The sequence below is a fragment of the Marmota marmota genome, unplaced genomic scaffold (genome assembly GCF_001458135.2).
Source record: "Marmota marmota marmota unplaced genomic scaffold, marMar, whole genome shotgun sequence".
NCBI lineage: Eukaryota > Metazoa > Chordata > Mammalia > Rodentia > Sciuridae > Marmota > Marmota marmota.
The window spans coordinates 1,891,614-1,910,226 of NW_026000142.1; the positions used below are offsets into that span (position 1 = coordinate 1,891,614).

At 36.7% G+C, this 18,613-nt stretch overlaps 1 protein-coding gene across 5 annotated transcripts in view; it reads left to right on the top strand.

Annotated features, from left to right (window-relative positions):
• Dync1i1 (dynein cytoplasmic 1 intermediate chain 1) overlaps positions 1-16,032 on the top strand; it is a 264,774-nt gene extending 248,742 nt beyond the window's left edge. For all 5 annotated transcript variants that reach the window (XM_048785965.1, XM_048785968.1, XM_048785966.1 and 2 more), the window contains one exon: positions 15,076-16,032. In XM_048785965.1, coding sequence (XP_048641922.1) covers positions 15,076-15,186 — 111 coding nt within the window. In that variant the 3' untranslated portion in view covers positions 15,187-16,032. The remainder of the gene's footprint in view (positions 1-15,075) is intronic.
• Positions 16,033-18,613: the final 2,581 nt, after the last annotated feature.

The window sequence follows — 18,613 nt, forward strand, 5'->3', positions numbered from 1 at the left end:
GATTAAAAAGCAGAATAGTTTAACAATCTGGCTTATTTTTTTAAAGGCCTTTTGTTTATATACACACATGCAAACACACCCCACCTCTATGCAATAAGAAAACAGCCTAACATGCAGAATTCTCTGCAGTAAAGTGTCTTTATAGCTTATGGACAAAATTTCTTGAATATAACTCATATTATGGGAGGATATATGATTTTACAAAAGTTGTCTGGGCTGATATGTGGCTGCTAAAACTTCTTTCTAGGGTGCTATCATCATTTCTAAATTGTAAAGTGCTGTTATACTCATATTTCTACTATCGTACCAGCAGGTCAGGCTGGTTTTCATTTTTGTATTATTGCCCTTGCTTTTCTAAGTGATATTACAGACTGTAGAAATGTCTGCAACTATAGGCCAGTCTTGCCTATTGTCTGGAGTCTAGACAGGCTATAGAAAAATCTGTGTGACACATAATAGGCCAAACAATTTGTAGGGTTGTTTATCCCTACAAATTCACTACCAGGGGGGAAAAAAACAAGGATATACGATTTTATTGAGCGTAGGTAATATTACAATCCTCTAGCCCTTCTCTGAATGACCAAAAATCAGGATAGGCTTATACACTTGAACGATTCTTTCTGTATTGTTTGATCATACACAAAGCAATGTATAGCTCAGAAAGACTCAGACTTAACAAAATCATTTTGTCTTAACTATAGTTTTCTTGCTAAGTACTTTTGTAAAGTATCTTCTATTTACTTCAAAGGGAAGAAAGGCATTTCTATTTCTCTTCTCACCTCTCTGAACTATTCTAAATCTCTGAAGCCCACGACTGGAGGTGCCATGTACCAAAGGGAAAGACGACTTCCCCGCAGCAAAGGCTTAGCCAAAGCCCACTTCTGAAAGATGCTAGATCCCTTCATGGGTAAATGCTGCCATTATTGTAATTACTATTGTATCGTTCACCAGCATAGAACGGACAGAGCACAACTGTACTTTGAAGAAAAGGGCACCCTCAAAACAGTGCCTTCCCAGCCTTCGGAATCACCTCAGCTGTGGGAAGCCAAATGGAATGCCTTCACAGAAGGTGGCCCATTGAGAGTTACAGGTCAAATTTAAGACTGGTGTATGGCTGATGAGAGGGAAGGGGTTTGAGTAGGAAGCAATTTCAAAAGAAAAAATACAGAGGAAGAGAAAAAAATATGATATTGAAGACCAAATTGTTATTCAAAGTCAGTTTATTAGTATTCAAAGTCAGTTTCCTGGTCCCCATTAAAACTGAATTTTTCCCCAAGGTCTTGATGGCCTTTGAATTGAAAGCCTTGCTTTGTGGAACCCTCCAGAAACCAGATGAAACACTTTTAGATAAGCCTTATAGTACAATCGATGTAAGAAAATAAATGGTAGTTTTTAGAGTCCGCGTTGTTGATCTGTTTTCCTTGGGATCTTAGTATATTAAACGTATTAATGTCTGCCTGGGGGAAGACATCCCACATTCCTTCTCTCATTGTTGACATGACTGAGATCGGTGGTAGGCTGGGAAGAAAGGAAAGCAGCTCTCTCATGCCAAGGTATGATTCCACAAGTGGAGTCAGCTCCACATGCCTGGTGCCTGGGACCTGTGAAATTGTATGGGGCTGGGTACTTAGAAGAGCATGGAACTTGGTTTGATGCTCTGTTGTCATTATCTTGCAATCACTAAAAATGTTCAACAATAGGCTCCATGTTTTCATTTTGCATGGGCCCCCCAGATTATGTAGCTAGTCCTGTCCACAAGAGTATTACTCTTAATACACTGATCACAAGGGCAATCAGAAATGAGAAATGTTAGCCCTGATCTAGATCATTAGAAAGGAGAACCTCTAGAAATGTGGTTCTAGAGGTACCAGTACATGCTGCATGATTTTCTTGGTACATATTTCTTAAAACTATTTTAAAATGGGCATGAGAAAAGGCAGTGATTCTGTATTAGAAACATAATCAGGTGCATAAAGATAGAGCCAGAGCCAAACTGGAATTTCTAATTGACCTCCCCACACCACACTGTTTTGATCACATCATAATTTTAACTGAAAGTATAATATAACTTGGAGGAGGATCTCTGTAATGCCTTCTTCATCAGTTGAAGTGGGGTGGGATAGACTTTCCCTGTCCACGCATTATCAAGAGCTCCCTGATAGGAGAGACTCCCGTGACTACCAATGGAGACATTTCCATTCAACTGCAGGTAGATTTGCCCTCCTGTGAGACCTGGCACTCAATGAGAAGGGCACTGCAGAGAGGAACCCTGGTGTCACCAGTCACTAACAACCGTCTGCCTCACCTCCTGTCCCAGCTGAGGCTGCAGCTGCTGCAGGGAGTCCCAGCACAGCGCCCCCATGATCATGTTCTTCTCTATTATGTACAATTATCCTCCATGACTTCTTAGATGATGGCAGAGAACTGTGGCTTGAATCCAGATTTACTGATGCAATTTATTATGAGCTTCTGAGGGGGTAAACAGAGTATTGTATATGAATTCACTGAAATCACCGGATTGGGTTTGTCCATCCCCCGCCCACTCACCTTTTTTTTTTTCTTTTTTGTTAGATCTAAATGTCAAAGACATTAGTAATATCTCAGGGCCTATGAATCAGGAAGTAAAATATAAAACAGCCATGTTTTCAGGTAGGCCACGTGATGCTATGTTTATACAGCACATATTTTTGGTTGTTTGATTTCAGCATTGTATCTGGAAAATATACCGTACACATTTATTTTCACAGATAGGGGTCTATTTTCTTTGCAGAACAGGTGCTTAACTCCCATTAGCAAAAATTGAAGTTATGCAAATCCAACCAAAGACAGAAGAGACCCCTTCTTATTATTTGGCTGTAGTTTTTATTCTATTTGTGCTTTGAAAAGCTACAAATAAACAGTTCTGAAATCTAAAATTTTAAAACTGAGCCTAGCCCTTGATTAAATTTTGAGAAATCCCTAAACTATGGGGATGCCACAAGTTTGGGGTCCCATTCAATTAATGAAATATGAGGAAGACAACAAGTCATAGATTAACTCCAAGTATAACCTGAAAACATTGGGTGTGTTAGAACACATAAAGAGCTCTTAATCATTGTTGGATTTTTTTTTCTCCCCAATGATGTGTGAACACACATATTTTAAAGAAGTGAAAATAAAAATCACTCACTGCCATGGCCCTTTTACTGAATAGCAAGATTTTCTGTATATACGAAGCTGGTCTTAACAGCACATGGGCCAATGAGTATAGAATTATTCACGTGTCCTGATGATTGATAGTCAGCCTATCTACCTGTCTTTCTTGCAGATGTGTTTTATAGAAAGCCCGCTGCCATTGTTAATGCTTCAGTGCTGTCACACAGATGCGGCTGTCATAAATATCCCCTAACAACTATGTTTGCTGCTTATCTGAATTAGTTAGAATGCTGTTTGCAGCTCCAGTTTTGAAAGAAGCAGTTTATCTTCCACCTCCTATTATTTCTTTTTCCATTAACCTCTTCCAGGGAAGATTTTGTTTTCAGTTGTTATAAATACATGTAGCTTTCAAATCCCTGATTATATTTTTATGGTAGTCAAATGATAAAATTCCAAAATAATTTTCAGCTTAGAGTAGGATTTGAAAAATAAATTGATAACTTAAAAATGGTGATTTGCGAGATGGATAAACTTTATCACCCTTGCTTTATTTGGTATTCCATTGGTAATTACCAAATAAAACATGTATGAATTTTTAAATTTAAATTCTTAACTTTGGTAGCATTACAAACAGCTTGTTTGATCTGATTGTTTAGAGGCTGAAAGAATACCAGTCATTGCATTACAAATTTCAATAAATACAATTCATTTGATATTCATTCAGATATTTAAATACCTTGACAATTTTTCCCGAAAGGAAAAACGCAGGTGAATACGAGATGTCATATTTTACTGCTAAAAAAAATAAACTGTGATTTTAAATATCCATTTTAATATATTTTAAAGCTGAAGTGAATAATTAGACTTAAAAGTCTATTTGGAATCCCAACAGAAAAACAGCCTGTGTGATGTACTTTAGAATGACGGTCAAGGTGTTGTATATAAGGACTATTAAAAAGGGCCCCCAACAGTTTTCACAGCCAGCAAGAATAAGAAGAAAAAGAAAGTGATTCCATGTACCGTTTCTCTTGCACTTCTAATAGCAGTTCAGTGTAGTAACATCTGATAAACTGCAAGCACTGGGAGTTAGAAAGGGTCTGAGTGACATAAAATAAATACAACACATTTATGGATTTTAAGTGGATTACACTTAAGCAGTAATTGTTTGCTTTGTGGAACTACTTCATATTTTCCAACAGAGCAGGAGACCCCGGTCTATTCTCATAAGAAGACTGGGACTTTAATATAAATAACCATCTTCCTTGGGAAGAGGGTATGCAGAACACAAAATAGGAAGTTAAACTGAGATTTGGGGATTCATTCAAACAAAAATCCCTTAATGAAAAAAGAACTGCATTTGAAATCAGCCAGTTATTGTGATTTCTGGAGGCTGTTATCCCCTGATCAAAATGAACCTGCCAGCCTGGCTGAGCTTTGGCAGCCTCCAGAAGAGAGCAGAGCTGGTCTCAACCACGTCCAGTTATGACAACCCAGGCACTGGTTTTTCTCATTAAGGGAGCAGGGCAGGAACTTGCTAGTTTCTCGAAGGTCTTTGTAAGTACTGGCTTATTCTTTGATGGAGAAACAATATTAGTTTCTTTAGCGGATGCTAATTATTTCCTTTGGCTTTCCTTCTCTGGAAGGAAAAGATAGGCATAAATTCTTCCATGATGTGAAATGTCCATATAAAAGCAGAATATCCAAATACCAAGTTCTGTCAATAGTATCTAGATATTTTATAATTCAGAAACAAAAAGTCGGGATTTCCACTGGATTTTTCAGATTTTTATCTGATTGTTAGTGTTATGGCCACAATGCTGAGCAGTTAAGTCACAGAGCACAAAAGCATATTTGTATGGGCAGATTTGGGGTGCTAATAAATATAATTATATGAAATCAGCCACTTTGAAATAATGTATTAATTCAGTACTTTGTCATAATAAATTACATATGTTTGAAAAAAATAATTGTGGTAAAATGTATGATTGTAATTTTAGTATTAACTTGATTTCTTCTGGGAAAAGTGCTTAATTTTAAAAAGAAAAGAAAAGGTGCTATTAATTCCAATTAATGTTATAATTACTCATCTTATAGTGAATGTAGTAGCAGTGGCTTTCATTTTGATAATGATACGTGTAAAAGACCATGATTAGACTAATTATTATATAAATAGTGTGCTTATTCAAATAGCATTAGTTTATGAAAATGGACGTAAAGGATTAATACTTTTTCAAGCAAATTTTTTTCTGAATTGATATAAAAATACTTACAACTTTTATGAGGTGGTTGATTAAATGAAAAGAAAGCCCTAATATCTAATTTTGTAAAAACCAATTAATGTGTGTATAGTAATTTGCAATATTCACTGAAATTCATATATTCTCGTTTTGGTGATAAATGGCCTATGAATATAAACCTACTGAAACAAGAATCAGTTGTATAATTAATCATCTTTATGATTCTTCTGTGGTTTCAAACTGTCATTTTCAATAGCAGTTTGGATTCTGAAGCAGTCATTAATTATAGTGTTAATTTTTTTAATGGCTGACAAAATTGTGTTTGGTTTTAGAATTTCAAAACTGCTAAATTTTATCTTGAAAAATTGCCTCTTAGAACAGTAGCCTCAAATCACAGCTTAGAAGGCCCAGTATAAAGTTGTCCAATCATGTGTGGATCTAAACTAAACACTGGTCTGTATAGAAAGGGATCATCAATTATTTTTTTACAAGTATTTGTGTGCTGCTATTAGCATATTTAAATTATAATATGAAATTAATTGTGTTCTTATTTGTGTTTATGTATAAATATTTATATGCCATGTAGATTGGATTGCTAAGTGAGATAGTGAATGAATCATTACATTTGGCTTTCAAGGAAAGTTTACACGAATCTTTGAAAATGTCAGGTATCAGAACATCTTTTAAATTTTAAAACATCAATTATTTATTGTTTAAGGAAAATGCAAGCTTCTAACATCGTAGAAGAAATTTTGCCTTTTACTTTGAAGCTACTGGGTAGATAAAATTACTCCGTGGCCCTTTCTCCTGCTGACCAGCTAGTTGTTTTTCAATATTTAGTTAGATTCAATCTTTTGTTTTTATTGGTCCCAGAAATAAGTTTTCTCAGATGGAAGGCAAATGCCTTCTAGTATTATAAAGAGAAAGGACCACTTTGACTACTCATGTTGGTAACCCTGCTTTGGCAGTCACATGCATGGATGGTTATTCTCACCTTTGGAATGAGGCATCCACAGAAGCATATAAAGTGTGGGCTGGGAATATAGCTCAGTTGGTAGAGTGCTTGCCTTGCATGCACAAGGCCCTGGGTTCAAAATACCCAACAAAACCACCAAAAAAAAAAAAAAAAAAGCATGCAAAGTGTCAGAAGAGGCTAACATCGTCAAACACAGTGCTTGGCACATAATAGGCACTCAGTAAATATTTGATGGGAGAATGAATGATTCACAGGTGACAATTTGGGAGAAAATGAAGCGAAAGTTTAATTGTTTGAAGCATTCAGAATGCAGTCTCCAAGTTCACTATAGATTGAGGGACAGGGGAAAATTCATTTAACTACATTTGCACACAAAAAAAAGCATATTTAGAAAATATATTTTGAAAAGGGTACTTATCCTTCCTCCTCAGTCTTTATCCCAGTCTCCCTCCCCTCCTGTGCTTTTAAAAGTGAGCAATTGGCCACTAGAGCAATGAAAGCATAACAGTTGATTCAAACAGTTGTCAAACCACTGGAAAAAATGCTTCCTTTTCATTGTGCTTTTTTTGGACACTATAGATATGGTAAATCATGAACTGCATTATAAAAATACCTCTTTTATGCCCAAACATTCAGTAGGAGGGAATGACATTTCTTTTATTACCTTGGTAAATGTTTTTAAGGTGTTTAGCAATAAGCCTTCTTTTTGTCAAAACTGCTTAGATGCAGTGGTTGCTAGGAATTTACTAGAAAACCTATAGTTAATAATATCAAGAAAGGAACGGAGAGATGGTTAGTCAGCTAATAGGACAGATCACCTTGAGTAGCACATGCTTTTTCTTTTTCCTGCCATTTTCTTGATCTTTTGTGCTATGGGAAAAGGGGTAATTGAAGTTTAGAAAGTTTCTTTTCCATCGTTGCTCCTCAGCCACTGTTTTTCGTGTTTTCTTCATCTTTTGAACCAAGAAATGAATTATGCCAAGTGATAGGGAAAAAAATAATTATGCTTAAAAAATATGAACAGAGATATCTTTTAAGTCTCAGCAAATTAGCTCTTTCTTCTTCTTCTTAGCTTTTTTTTTTTTTTCCTCTCTCTTCACAGGTAAAAACGCCGGAATTTTGACAGGCTTTTTAGATTGCTAAATTTTAACATGAAGAGTATGTTTAAATGTTAATTTCTTAAGGTAGTGTTTAAAGTATTAATTTCCTTGGCTATTTACTGGGTTATTGAAATTGATATAGACCCATACTTTTTTACTATTTACTTTGTCCTTTATGTCCTACTTTCATTTCTTACCGTAATTAGGTGGTAATAGATTTTTTTTTAAAAAGTGTTATTCTAAGAATCATGCAGTAAAAATAAATTGCTCATTTAAAGACACAGGGAAGAGACTTTTGGCAGAGGGGTCTCAAGCTTCATGAGTCTATGAGGGTTCCCTTAGGTGGAATTTTCACATGAAAACAAATTCAAGAATAGTCAGATACCATGGGGGTGTAATAAATTAGAGCACTCCTGAGTTTTCCCCGAAATTTTAACCTATCAACTGGAAATGGCAGCCTCTGCAGAGCAGAAACTTGTGTGACTCTTGCTTTCTCTACTTCTCTGAAACTGCTCTAAATACTAAGTTACCACATAGTATATCTTTTTGTGGTGGAACCCTGTAGTACATTTACGCCCTCTGTATACTGCGTTCTGGCTCAGGATTCTGGTCGGTGGTTTCATCCATTGTTAACAGTGATGCTAGACTCTCCGGAGAGTTAAATACAGTGGAGCTGTATTTATGGGAGGCGGGGATGCTTGGCCGTTCCTGCGGCTGTTTCATCGCTTATTACCTCCCACTTTGCTCCCATCTGTGTGTGTGGCAAAGGGAATTGTCCTAAAAAATACAGGCTTCCTCTGAACACAGGCGTGCATTTGTGTATCAGTAAATCAACAGTCTCCTGAATTTGGGTGACATTAATAATTGTACTTTTTATAAAGCTTTTAGAGCTCAAAAGGGTTTAACAGTCGTTCGGTGGGAACTGACACAACGCTTCCACCGTCTCTATAAATGCATTAAAAGAGAATAGGTATTAGAGTGAAAAGGTAATTTGTAAGATATCTTTTTAACAGAAAACTTGAATGTTTAGGTTAACACAGAAGATGGATTTGTTATGTATCTGTTCAGAATCAATGCTCAGCATAATAGTCCCCCAGACTTTTTTTTAAAATGAATTCATTTAATTGAAAGATTACAAAGATGCCGATGAACCGCATATCCATGGAATATTTATCTCAAAACCTAGAGTCCTATTCACTTAATTTGTTTGCCATGGTTAATGTATCTGAGAAACCAAACTGAAATTACTGAATACTTTTCTAATGTCTTAATTATCCAAGATTTCTTGAAATTACCTACTTTAAACTAACCAATGCCTAAGCCAGATATTTTTACCATAAAAAATATGCATAGGGCTGGTAAGAGTTACTGCAGATACTGAAGCAATTTAAAATCAGCTGCTAGGTACTATAAACTCTCAACAATTACTAAAAAACAAGGGAAGTTTGACTGAGGGACTGTTTAAAATGGTTAGCCAAGTTCTAATAAAGAAAGATGTGAATGGTATCTGTGTGTTTAACCCTGGTTACAAAAAGTCACTTCATTTTTTATAACAACATGTTCAGCTGTTACCAAGCCTTATAACTTGAGGTGAATGAAACATAGAATCCTGCTGTAGGAAGTGCCATAACAAAGAAATAGCTAGATTAGGATGTATTGATCATATGTGAAAAATAAAATATATGTATAGATATGAGCGTGTGTGTTTATACTTAAAAAGAATATTTATATTTTAATTAACTGGCAGAATTTCTCTTGTGATCTGGAAAAAAAAAAAACTCTTTCCCTGTACCTATCTCATGAAAGTTAGCTATTATTAAAAGAATGACTAAGAAATCATCTGTATGAGGGTTTTTTTGTTGTTATTTGTTTGTTTGTTTGTTTAGTTGTTGATGGACCTTTATTTTACTTATTTATTGTGGTACTGAGATTCGAACCCAGGTCCTCACACATGCTAGGCAAATGCTCTACCACTGAGCCCCAACCCCAGCCCCTGTATGAGTTTTTAAGAACTAAAATGTAGTAAAACATAAGGGAAATTTTCTTTTTAAAAAATGCAACTCTACATAAGTGAAAGAAGAAAATGGGAGAAAGTAAAGAGGGAGAGGAGCCAGAAAAAAAAGAAAACAAATGGGAGGAGAATAAATATTAAGAAGGAAAAATAAGAAAACAATATCATTTATTTAGAGTTTATCATCTGCCAAGTGCTGTGCTAAACTTATTGAGCATTTTGTGTTAAGCTTACTGGGAGTTTTTTGTTTGTTTGTTTGTCTTATCTGATGTTCAAAACAGTGGTAGAAAATAGGTCTTATAATTCCTTTCACACAAGTGAGGCAGTGAAGATCAGTGATATTTCCTGAGGAAACACAGAAAATAAGTTGCAAAACTGGTAAAAAAAAAAAAAAAACCGAGAGAGAGAGAGAGAAATGATCTGATTGCTATCTAAGGTGGAAAAAGTCCACCCTGATACAGTTCTCAAAATCTAGTTATTACACATTCTGTGCCCCCTGTTAGGTACCCAAGAAGCCCAGGCATGACACCCAGTGGCCTGACAGATTTGTCGCAGGAGGGGGTGGGGGCGGGAGACATCCAGAGGTCCCTCAGTGGGAGAGGTGGGTACAGATCCATGATGCAACCTCACAAGTACTAGGAGAGGGGAGCAGCTAATGTGGTCCATTTTCATGAAATTTTTTTTACACGATTTCTGTATTTTTGCTTTTTATTTTCAACCTTTTGTCTCCCAAGACTCTTAGAAGGTTAAGTAAAGTCCTTAGAGTCTTTTAGCAGGTGTCTTGAAATTCATTACCTGCCTGCCATTCTGCCCTGGAATGCTGGCCGTTCTCAAAGGGTGAGGTCCTTGATTGCCCCACACAAATATGTGAAAGTTATGTGGCCTGAATCAGACCACCTAGATCCCTCGACTTCCCTTTTCCACCTGTTAAAGACAGGTCCCGTACCCTTTTCCTTAACATCCCCATCACAATCAGAATTAATTGTTAAAGAAAGAAAAAAAAATTAAGCCAGAAAAAAATGTTGTAGAACTGATATGCATGATCCATCCAGATCCTTTTCAGGAACCCGTTTCATCTGAGTGACAGTTTAAAGAAAAAGAGTGCCTGACTCTTGCATGCTGGCCTCGTAGCAGTTCTTCACTTAGATTACCTTTCTCGTCCTCTCACATCTCTGTTGATAAATGGCCAGACGTCATCATCCCCATTTTACAATTGAGGCATTGAGAGGTTAAGTGCTTGACCATTGCCAGCCACCAAGATGAGAGCAGGACTCAGGTCTCCTGTCCAAATCTGAGGTTCATTTTGCTGCCTCCTTATGGCCAAATTGCTACCTCAGTAACTACCCTTGGCCTTCATTCCCTTGGCTGTAAAAAATAGGGTCATACCATATCTATAAAAGATGGTCGCTCTTAGAGCTAAGATTTTATTATCTCAGGAAGCAGATCCCTGAATGCTTTTGGCATTAAAATGCTTTATACATTTAGCAAAAAGGAAAAAGAAAAAACATTAGAAAAGAGTCATCTAACAGGGGGTGGACTGGCTGTTGGTGAACTCTGTTCTAAGAAGCAGTGGGAAACTATGAGTCATCCCCGACCTCTGATGTGACTTTAGCAGATGAATCTGAAGGCAAAAAAATGTTTCCAGATCCACTTTGACTCAGAACAATGTTGGACGATTTTTCTAAGTTCGTTTTCTTTAATGGCGTTTCTTTGATTTAACTGTGGGTCATTTTCCTCCCAACACTTCACATCTATTTTTAATTGATTGAAATTATTCATCACCCTCAGAAACTTGTGAATATTTTTTCTATCACAAATGTAAATTGTTTAGAAATTATTCTGAATTATGATGTTCGGTGGGGAAAATCCATAGCCATGCTTGGATGCTCTAGATTTAGATTTTCATGCTTTAATAGAAACTCGGAGAGAGGCTGAAACAGTGAGATTAGCATGCCATTTCCCTCCCCGCTACTTGGTACACAACGGATATCAGGAAATGTTGCAGTGGTTACTATAGGAAGGCACATTTTAGGCAATTCATTTTCTGAGCATTGGATAATCTTAAAAAAAAAAACTATGCCAGTATTTACACATTTTGATCTACAAGAACATCAGAGTTTTTGCCTGTGTTTCCTAGTTATCATATTCTGAAAAGATTTACTGCTATGTCTTTACTTCTGACACTGTGCCTGGCATACAACTGTTGCTTAATCAATGCTGATTGAGTATTGAATATATTTGTGTGCTATCTAGGACACAAGAGCAGTCTCATTCTTTAACATGAACAAAGGTTTTTCCTATTTGATGAGTAAGGTGCTATTGGATTAAAAGCCTACTAGGGAAAGTTTCAAGTGCATTTATGCCCTTGAGCCTCTTCCTCACCTTTTCTAACCAGAGAGTACCAGGCAGGAAGAATTGCCAAGGGGAGGACAGTCCTGTCCAAACAGATTCCCTTCACAGTCATAGATGTAAAGTGACAAGAATGGCCTTCTTGTGTGTCAGGACACCTGTTTGGCCTTACCTACAAGTAATTCAAATGCCAAAAATTATTACTCTGAGTGTGGAAACAGGCTGTGAATGCACATTCACACATTCAAGCTATGATTATACTTAAAGTGCTTCCTGATGGTGATATTTAATTCTAAAAATGGGGAAGTCTTCAGTTCGCCTTCTAAATTTAACATTACAATCATCTTGGGTTATTTTTATAGTCAACTAAATGAAAAAGCATAATCGGATGAGGTAGTAAATGTATTCCAAGTTTCTAGAAGCAAGTGTGTTTTCTTCATGTTCCATTCTAGAATTGGATATGTGTGAACTAACATTTTTTTGTGAAGTTTATGATGTTCTAGAGAGGAAAAGACTTGGCAACACAAATTTGCTTAGAAAAATGAGCTATTAATATATTGACAAGCTACATGAAACTTTAGCAAATCAAAAAGAAGACATGTTTGAATACTGTGAAAATGTTTGTGATAATGAATCTGCATTTTTTTAAAGAGAGAGAGAGAGAATTTTTTAATATTTATTTTTTAGTTTTCTGTGGACACAACACCTTTATTTTATTTTTATGTGATGCTGAGGATCAAACCCAGTGCCCTGCACATGCCAGGCTAGTGTGTTACCGCTTGAGCCACATCCCCATCCCAATGAATCTGCATTTTAAAGGGATTTGTTAGTAGAATAGTGTCAGTCTTGCCCCAATGGAAAAGGCCAAATTATAGTTTGATTTCTGGGTTATTTTTGTATTTTGTTGTCATTGTTGTTATTTTGTTAAACAGAAATATTTAAATTTGATAATGTTTACTCTTGAGAAGTTAGATGTGCACTTTTATCTAGCGTAAATGATTTTCAGCTCTGTCCCATAACGTATCTGGACACATATTCAAGCCTCAGTGTTTCATAATCTTTACTAGGGTTATTTCTTAATAGTCCAGCCCTTACTACTACATGAAACTATATAAACACATTTAGCCATTTTCTTGTTTCAGGATATAATTTCTATACCTTGCTATGGGCAAAACATTGCACAGGGTATCGTATGTTAATTTAAACTTCTTGCTTGTTAACCAGTAATACAATTTCATATTTGGGAACCAAACTCAGCTCTTTATGCTACGTGTATCAGTTAATATTATACCTTTTCCTTAATATTTAAAACTATATGAAAATCTGAGGTACCTTAGCTTTTGCTTTCTTCTTACCTTTTATGAGAAAAGGTTACAAATGTGTTATTATGGGACTTTTGTCTCTCCTTAGGTTTTTTTCTTTCTTGTAAGGCTTGGTCGGGTGTTGGAGGAGGGAAAAGAAATTGTGGGTCTATTCTTTCATGTCAATATAAGATCAACCCTTGGCTGCTTGTGCTTTGGGTTAGCTCTTTTCTGTCTTTTATTTGGGGGGCTTCATTTCTGCAGTGCAGTATTATTTAAAATTGAAGAAAAAAATGAAGAATAGTGAAACATACAAAAAGAACTCAAAGTGGGGGAAATGGAACATGCAAACAGGTTAACCATGTCATTTAATACTATTGTAAATTTCTGTCATTGCTGAAAAGAAATTTAAATTCATTTCAATACCTAGAGAAGTATTTAATTATTCAAAACTTTATTCATGTGAATATAAATGAGAGTTCTTGTTGGTATAGAATTTCTCAGAATAGGTCCAAGAACTTACTTCCCCACCTGTATATCATTTACAGAATAATATTCTTGAAACATTTAACCTCCATACTAGAACACTAATTTAAGGACATACTTTAGATAACAACATCACCACTCTCCAGTAAGTTTCCTTGGACAGATAGTATCTGAGAATATAACTCCTTCTAATAAAAAACTTAAAGTTCCAATCATCTGTCTCTGTGTAGTGGGTAATTTTCCAGCTGTAGAAGTGATCAAAATGTTCAGATTTATTTTCTTTTTTTAATTTTTAAAAATGGATGTTGATTGCAGTGAATATGTTTTTAATGTTTATGGAATATATGGATAGCATGTATGATACAGGTATGTAGATGGATTGATTATACTATCTTAGAGAGTAAAACTCCAAGAAAATGACTATAATGTCCAAATCAATTTTATTCTATATGAAATCCTTCAGACTTCTACTCAATTCTATTTTTCATCTTCAAATAATTTTCTTTTCTATTGCAAACACTTGCCTGATATCTTTAAGCAATTTGGTTTTGGAAGTTATGTAGAGAAATCATTATCTGTTAAAACTTCATATGTTCACTTTTCATTGGGGGGGGAGGGTGTTTAATTCTCTCCTCACTGAATTATACACAGTAGAAGATATTATTGGGGAAATTTTCTAAATTTGCCTTTTTGGCAAATCAGTATAGCATAATGGCTAAGATCCAGATACTGGAACCATAATGCACTGGCACGATATTTGCTAAATATGCAATCTTGCTAAAATTATTTAATCTTTCTGTGCCTCAATTTCTTCCTCTTATAAAATCAGCTATCTTACTCTACATTTGTAGGGTAAAATTATTATCCCTAGGATTGCTGTGAGAAACGAGTTAATATATGTAAAGTACTTAAAACAGAACTCCTGGTAAATGCTGGTTTGTAATACAATTATTCATAGTTACCATTAAATTAAGTCTTGCTGGAAACACCCAACAGCATAAAAATACATCAAAGCAGAAAAATTTCTGTGTATATTGTAAGCTATTCTTTTGCCATGTATATTAACACATTAAGAAAAAGATCAATAGCATTGACTAGAAAGAAAAGACCACAGTTATTGCGAAATCTTGGTTAATAATGCATTTTTCATTTGCTCGGTTCAATCCAAGTCTGACCTTCTTATGAAGAAGTTTCATTACTAAAAATGCTTTAATGGGGCTGCTGTAATTGTATAGTTAATGTAAGTTTTTAAAAGTTCGATAAATTCCATGAGTGATTTTGCTTCTAAGAGTGACATTATTCTCTCATGTTAGGTTAAGAGCAACACTTCAGTTGCCACTTGATTCAAAGAAAAAGAATATTTGGTTTCCTTTACATTCCAAGGGAAATGTCTGCTTTAGGAGGAGCCGCCACTCGGGCATCTAGGCTTGCAGATGTAAAGATATCTTATTCATCGTTTCTTCATTGATTTGCTTTGCAGCTGGCAGTTCCCCACAATGATGAATGGACTCGATTCGCCAGGACCCTGGTGGAGATTCGTGCTAACAGAGCTGATAGCGAGGAGGAAGGCGCTGTTGAGTTATCTGCCTAGTGGGTTTGAGCCGGCTTCAGCGCATCCGTTTCCCCTGCTAGAGAGTTCAGCATCTGCAGTCAAGCCCATTGTACTGTATCCGTGTCCATTCAGTATCAGTATTGCCGTGATATTCTGGGTGCCATATTGTGCCAGCTTTGCTCCAAGTATTCCAAATGTATCCCACCATGATTTCCACTGACCTGAAATTCACCAGAGCATTTCTACCTTTATATTTCTGTCTCAAAAATGAAGGGGGTGAGGGACCTTTACGGGTTTAGCTGTTGCCTTTTAACTACTTAGTAGCTGTATTTAATAGCTGGAAACCTCTGGTTAAATTTGTGCTTACATGCACTTCTGGCATAGTCCTATTAAATCCATATGAAGCCAGATATGATTGGGTGCAGATGTGGTGTGCCTCATGATATGGTACAGGGCCAAAGACTTGAGATGTGGTGTTTTACATGGTGACTCACATTATGAATGGATTTACTAAAAGAACATTGCTGCTCCTTATTTATTGTAGTGTGCTGCATGGAACATATTTATTTGAAAGCATTAAAATAAACGATCCTAGAGCATGTGCATAATGAGAGGACTGTATTCTCTCTACTGCTGTTGAGGTTACATTAAGTTCCAAATAACAATTACAGTATGCCAGTTCCACTGAAAACACGAAGTCTTTAGAGGTTTGTTGTAGTGAACGGAATGGATTTTAATGCCTATTATTTCTAGGTACTTTAACAATATTTCAAATATAGTTGACCATTGATACTTGTCATTCAAGCTAATACAGTCCAACAAAAGTCTGTGGTTCCTAAATATGACATCAGTATTGCCAATAAAATGTTCTAAAGCAGGTCTGCACCAGTGTGGGTAAATCCTTGGCTTGGGGAAAGGCTGACTTGAATTCTCTGGTGACAAGGGTTGGGAATGATACATTAGGGCCATGTTAAAGATTGATCATGAGTTTATAGGCAGCCGACCTGGCTGGTCATAAACGTAGACTCCCAGTTTTACTTTTATGAGGGAATGTGTGTGGTTTTGGAGGAGGCTTTCCCTTGCCTCCATCACCAAAGTCACCCTTGTCCAAAGACAATTTCAAACAGTGGAATAAGATGAGTTAAGATTAATACCAAATGTTCCACACATTTCTGTTATTTAAAAAATTCACACTAGAAAATGATGTTTATTACTATTGAACTAGGAATTATGTCTAAAAATGACTTTTTTTTTCAAAAGGTCACTTCATGCCTAGAGAGAATAAAATTAAATAGTGGCTAAACATTTGAAGACAGGGTTTCAGCATTTTAGGAAGAAAGTTTTCATTGATATTTTGTTTGTAGGGATTCCTTGAACTAAAATTTCTTTTATTTTCAAAATTATGATACACTTTTCACAAAGTGCTTCACAGCATCTACATATTTAAATTCTTTATAAACGAAAAATGAAATTTTGTGGATAAAAAATGAGTGTCTAGGCTGGGACTATATAGCTCAGTGGTAGAGCGCTTGCCTAGCACATGTGAGGCACATGTGAGGGTTTAATCCTCAGCACCACATAAAATAATTAATTAATTAATTAAAGATATTGTGTCCATCTACATCTAAAAGTATTTTTTAAAAAGCGAGTGTCTAAAATAGGTTTTAAAGAAATCTAATGAAAAGTGTTGCATAAAATTTCTCAAATATATATTAAAATACCTAAGAATAAATCCAAAGCCTGTGAGTTGTCTCTGTGGACCAAACTCTGAATGATATTTCAATGAGAGAAGCCTGCGAAAGTACAAAGATCAGAGTCACTTTTAGGAGGCACATGAAATGCGATAAGCCTTTATGTGCTTCTATATCCCACTGGGTAGCTAGTCTCCAGGATGCTTCTTCAGGCTTTGCCCCTCAGATCCCACCTTGACCAGGGGCTGACCTTGTATAACTGATAGGACATGGGGTAAGTGATGCTACGTGGTTTTCAGAATGTCTTAGCCAGTTGGGACTTAGATGACATCGCTTAAACAACCAAAATTTATTTCTCACAGTTCTGGAACTGGGGAAGTTCAATATCAAGGCACCAGCAGATCCAGTGACTGGTGAAGACCTTCTTCCTGGTTTGCACTGCAAACCGCATCTTCTCATTGTATGAGTAGAGAGATCATCTTTCATATCTTATAAGGGCACAAATATCATTCATGGGGGCTCCACCCCCATGACCAATTCCCTCCCAAAGACCCTGCCTCCAAAAACCATTTCTTTGGGGATTTAGGCTGTGAATTGAGGCAGCGGTGAGGGACATAAACAGCACAGGGCAAGGCTTAAGGAGACTTAGAGCTTCCTTCCAGCTTACTTGGCACACTCACTCTCGATCCAGCTCACAGCCATTGAAGTCATCCCAGCTGATGGCTCAGATGAAATGAACAACTCAAACTGCTTTATTCTGAAATCTCTCCCCATGAATTTCATGACCAAGACCATGCTTCCTCCCACAGGCTTCCAGCTACGGCAGTGTGAGAGGGAAATTTAAGTGGGCCTGTACCAGGAAGACATGAGACTTCTCTGATGTATCATTAGCCCAAGGATTCCCTGTCAGCACAGCTAAAACTTTCTTAGAACTGTGCAGTAATTTGAAACTATGTGTAAAGTTTTTTCCTTCCTTATTCAGCATCTCTGGGAGTGGTGGTTTCCTCTGCAGGCCAGGGCTGATGGGAGGTGACACAGTTATTAAAATCCATGAGGACAAAAGGAACTCAGAGTAACAGTGGATGGTAATGGCAGTTAACAAGCAGAAGCCAGGAAGCCACCATCACTGTAATGGGGAACTAGGTCAGAGGAGCAGCAAAGGAGGCTTTTCCCATAGGATGTTGTGGGAATAATTAATAAAACATGGCATGCTTAGGGGAAAATATGCAGTGAAAAGGGTGTTGATGTCTGCCATGGAAACCATGAAGACAAGATTGAAGGAGCAGGAGGCTGAAGGCAGAATTCTGTGTTTATTACCTAGACCTGAACAATATTTCAGGCTAGAACCTATTGACTGAGAGGAGCTAGGTAGCTAGAAAGAAGGACACCATTGCAAATATATATTATGATGACCCCCCCCAAGTCCTTCTCCAAAGGGTGCTATGGCCATTTATTGAGGTGAACATACAATGTAGATGAGAAAAATCCAGATATCAATGAGTCCCAAATTCTATATTGGATATGGAATCTGAGTTCACATTGAAACTCTACTGGAGTGGTGGCTTATGGTGACCAGGTAATATAATGGAGCAGTTACAAGTATGGGGGTCACAATGGCCCCACTGGGTAGATAGACTCAGTGATGGTCATTTCCCTAATCCTTGAGGGGCCAATTGAAATCGATATGACTGCAGGAGTTCCCCGGCCTTTGGGGCTAGAGCTCTCACAGGAGGGAAGGCTACTTGAAGATCTCTGAAACTGCTTCCCCTGGTGAA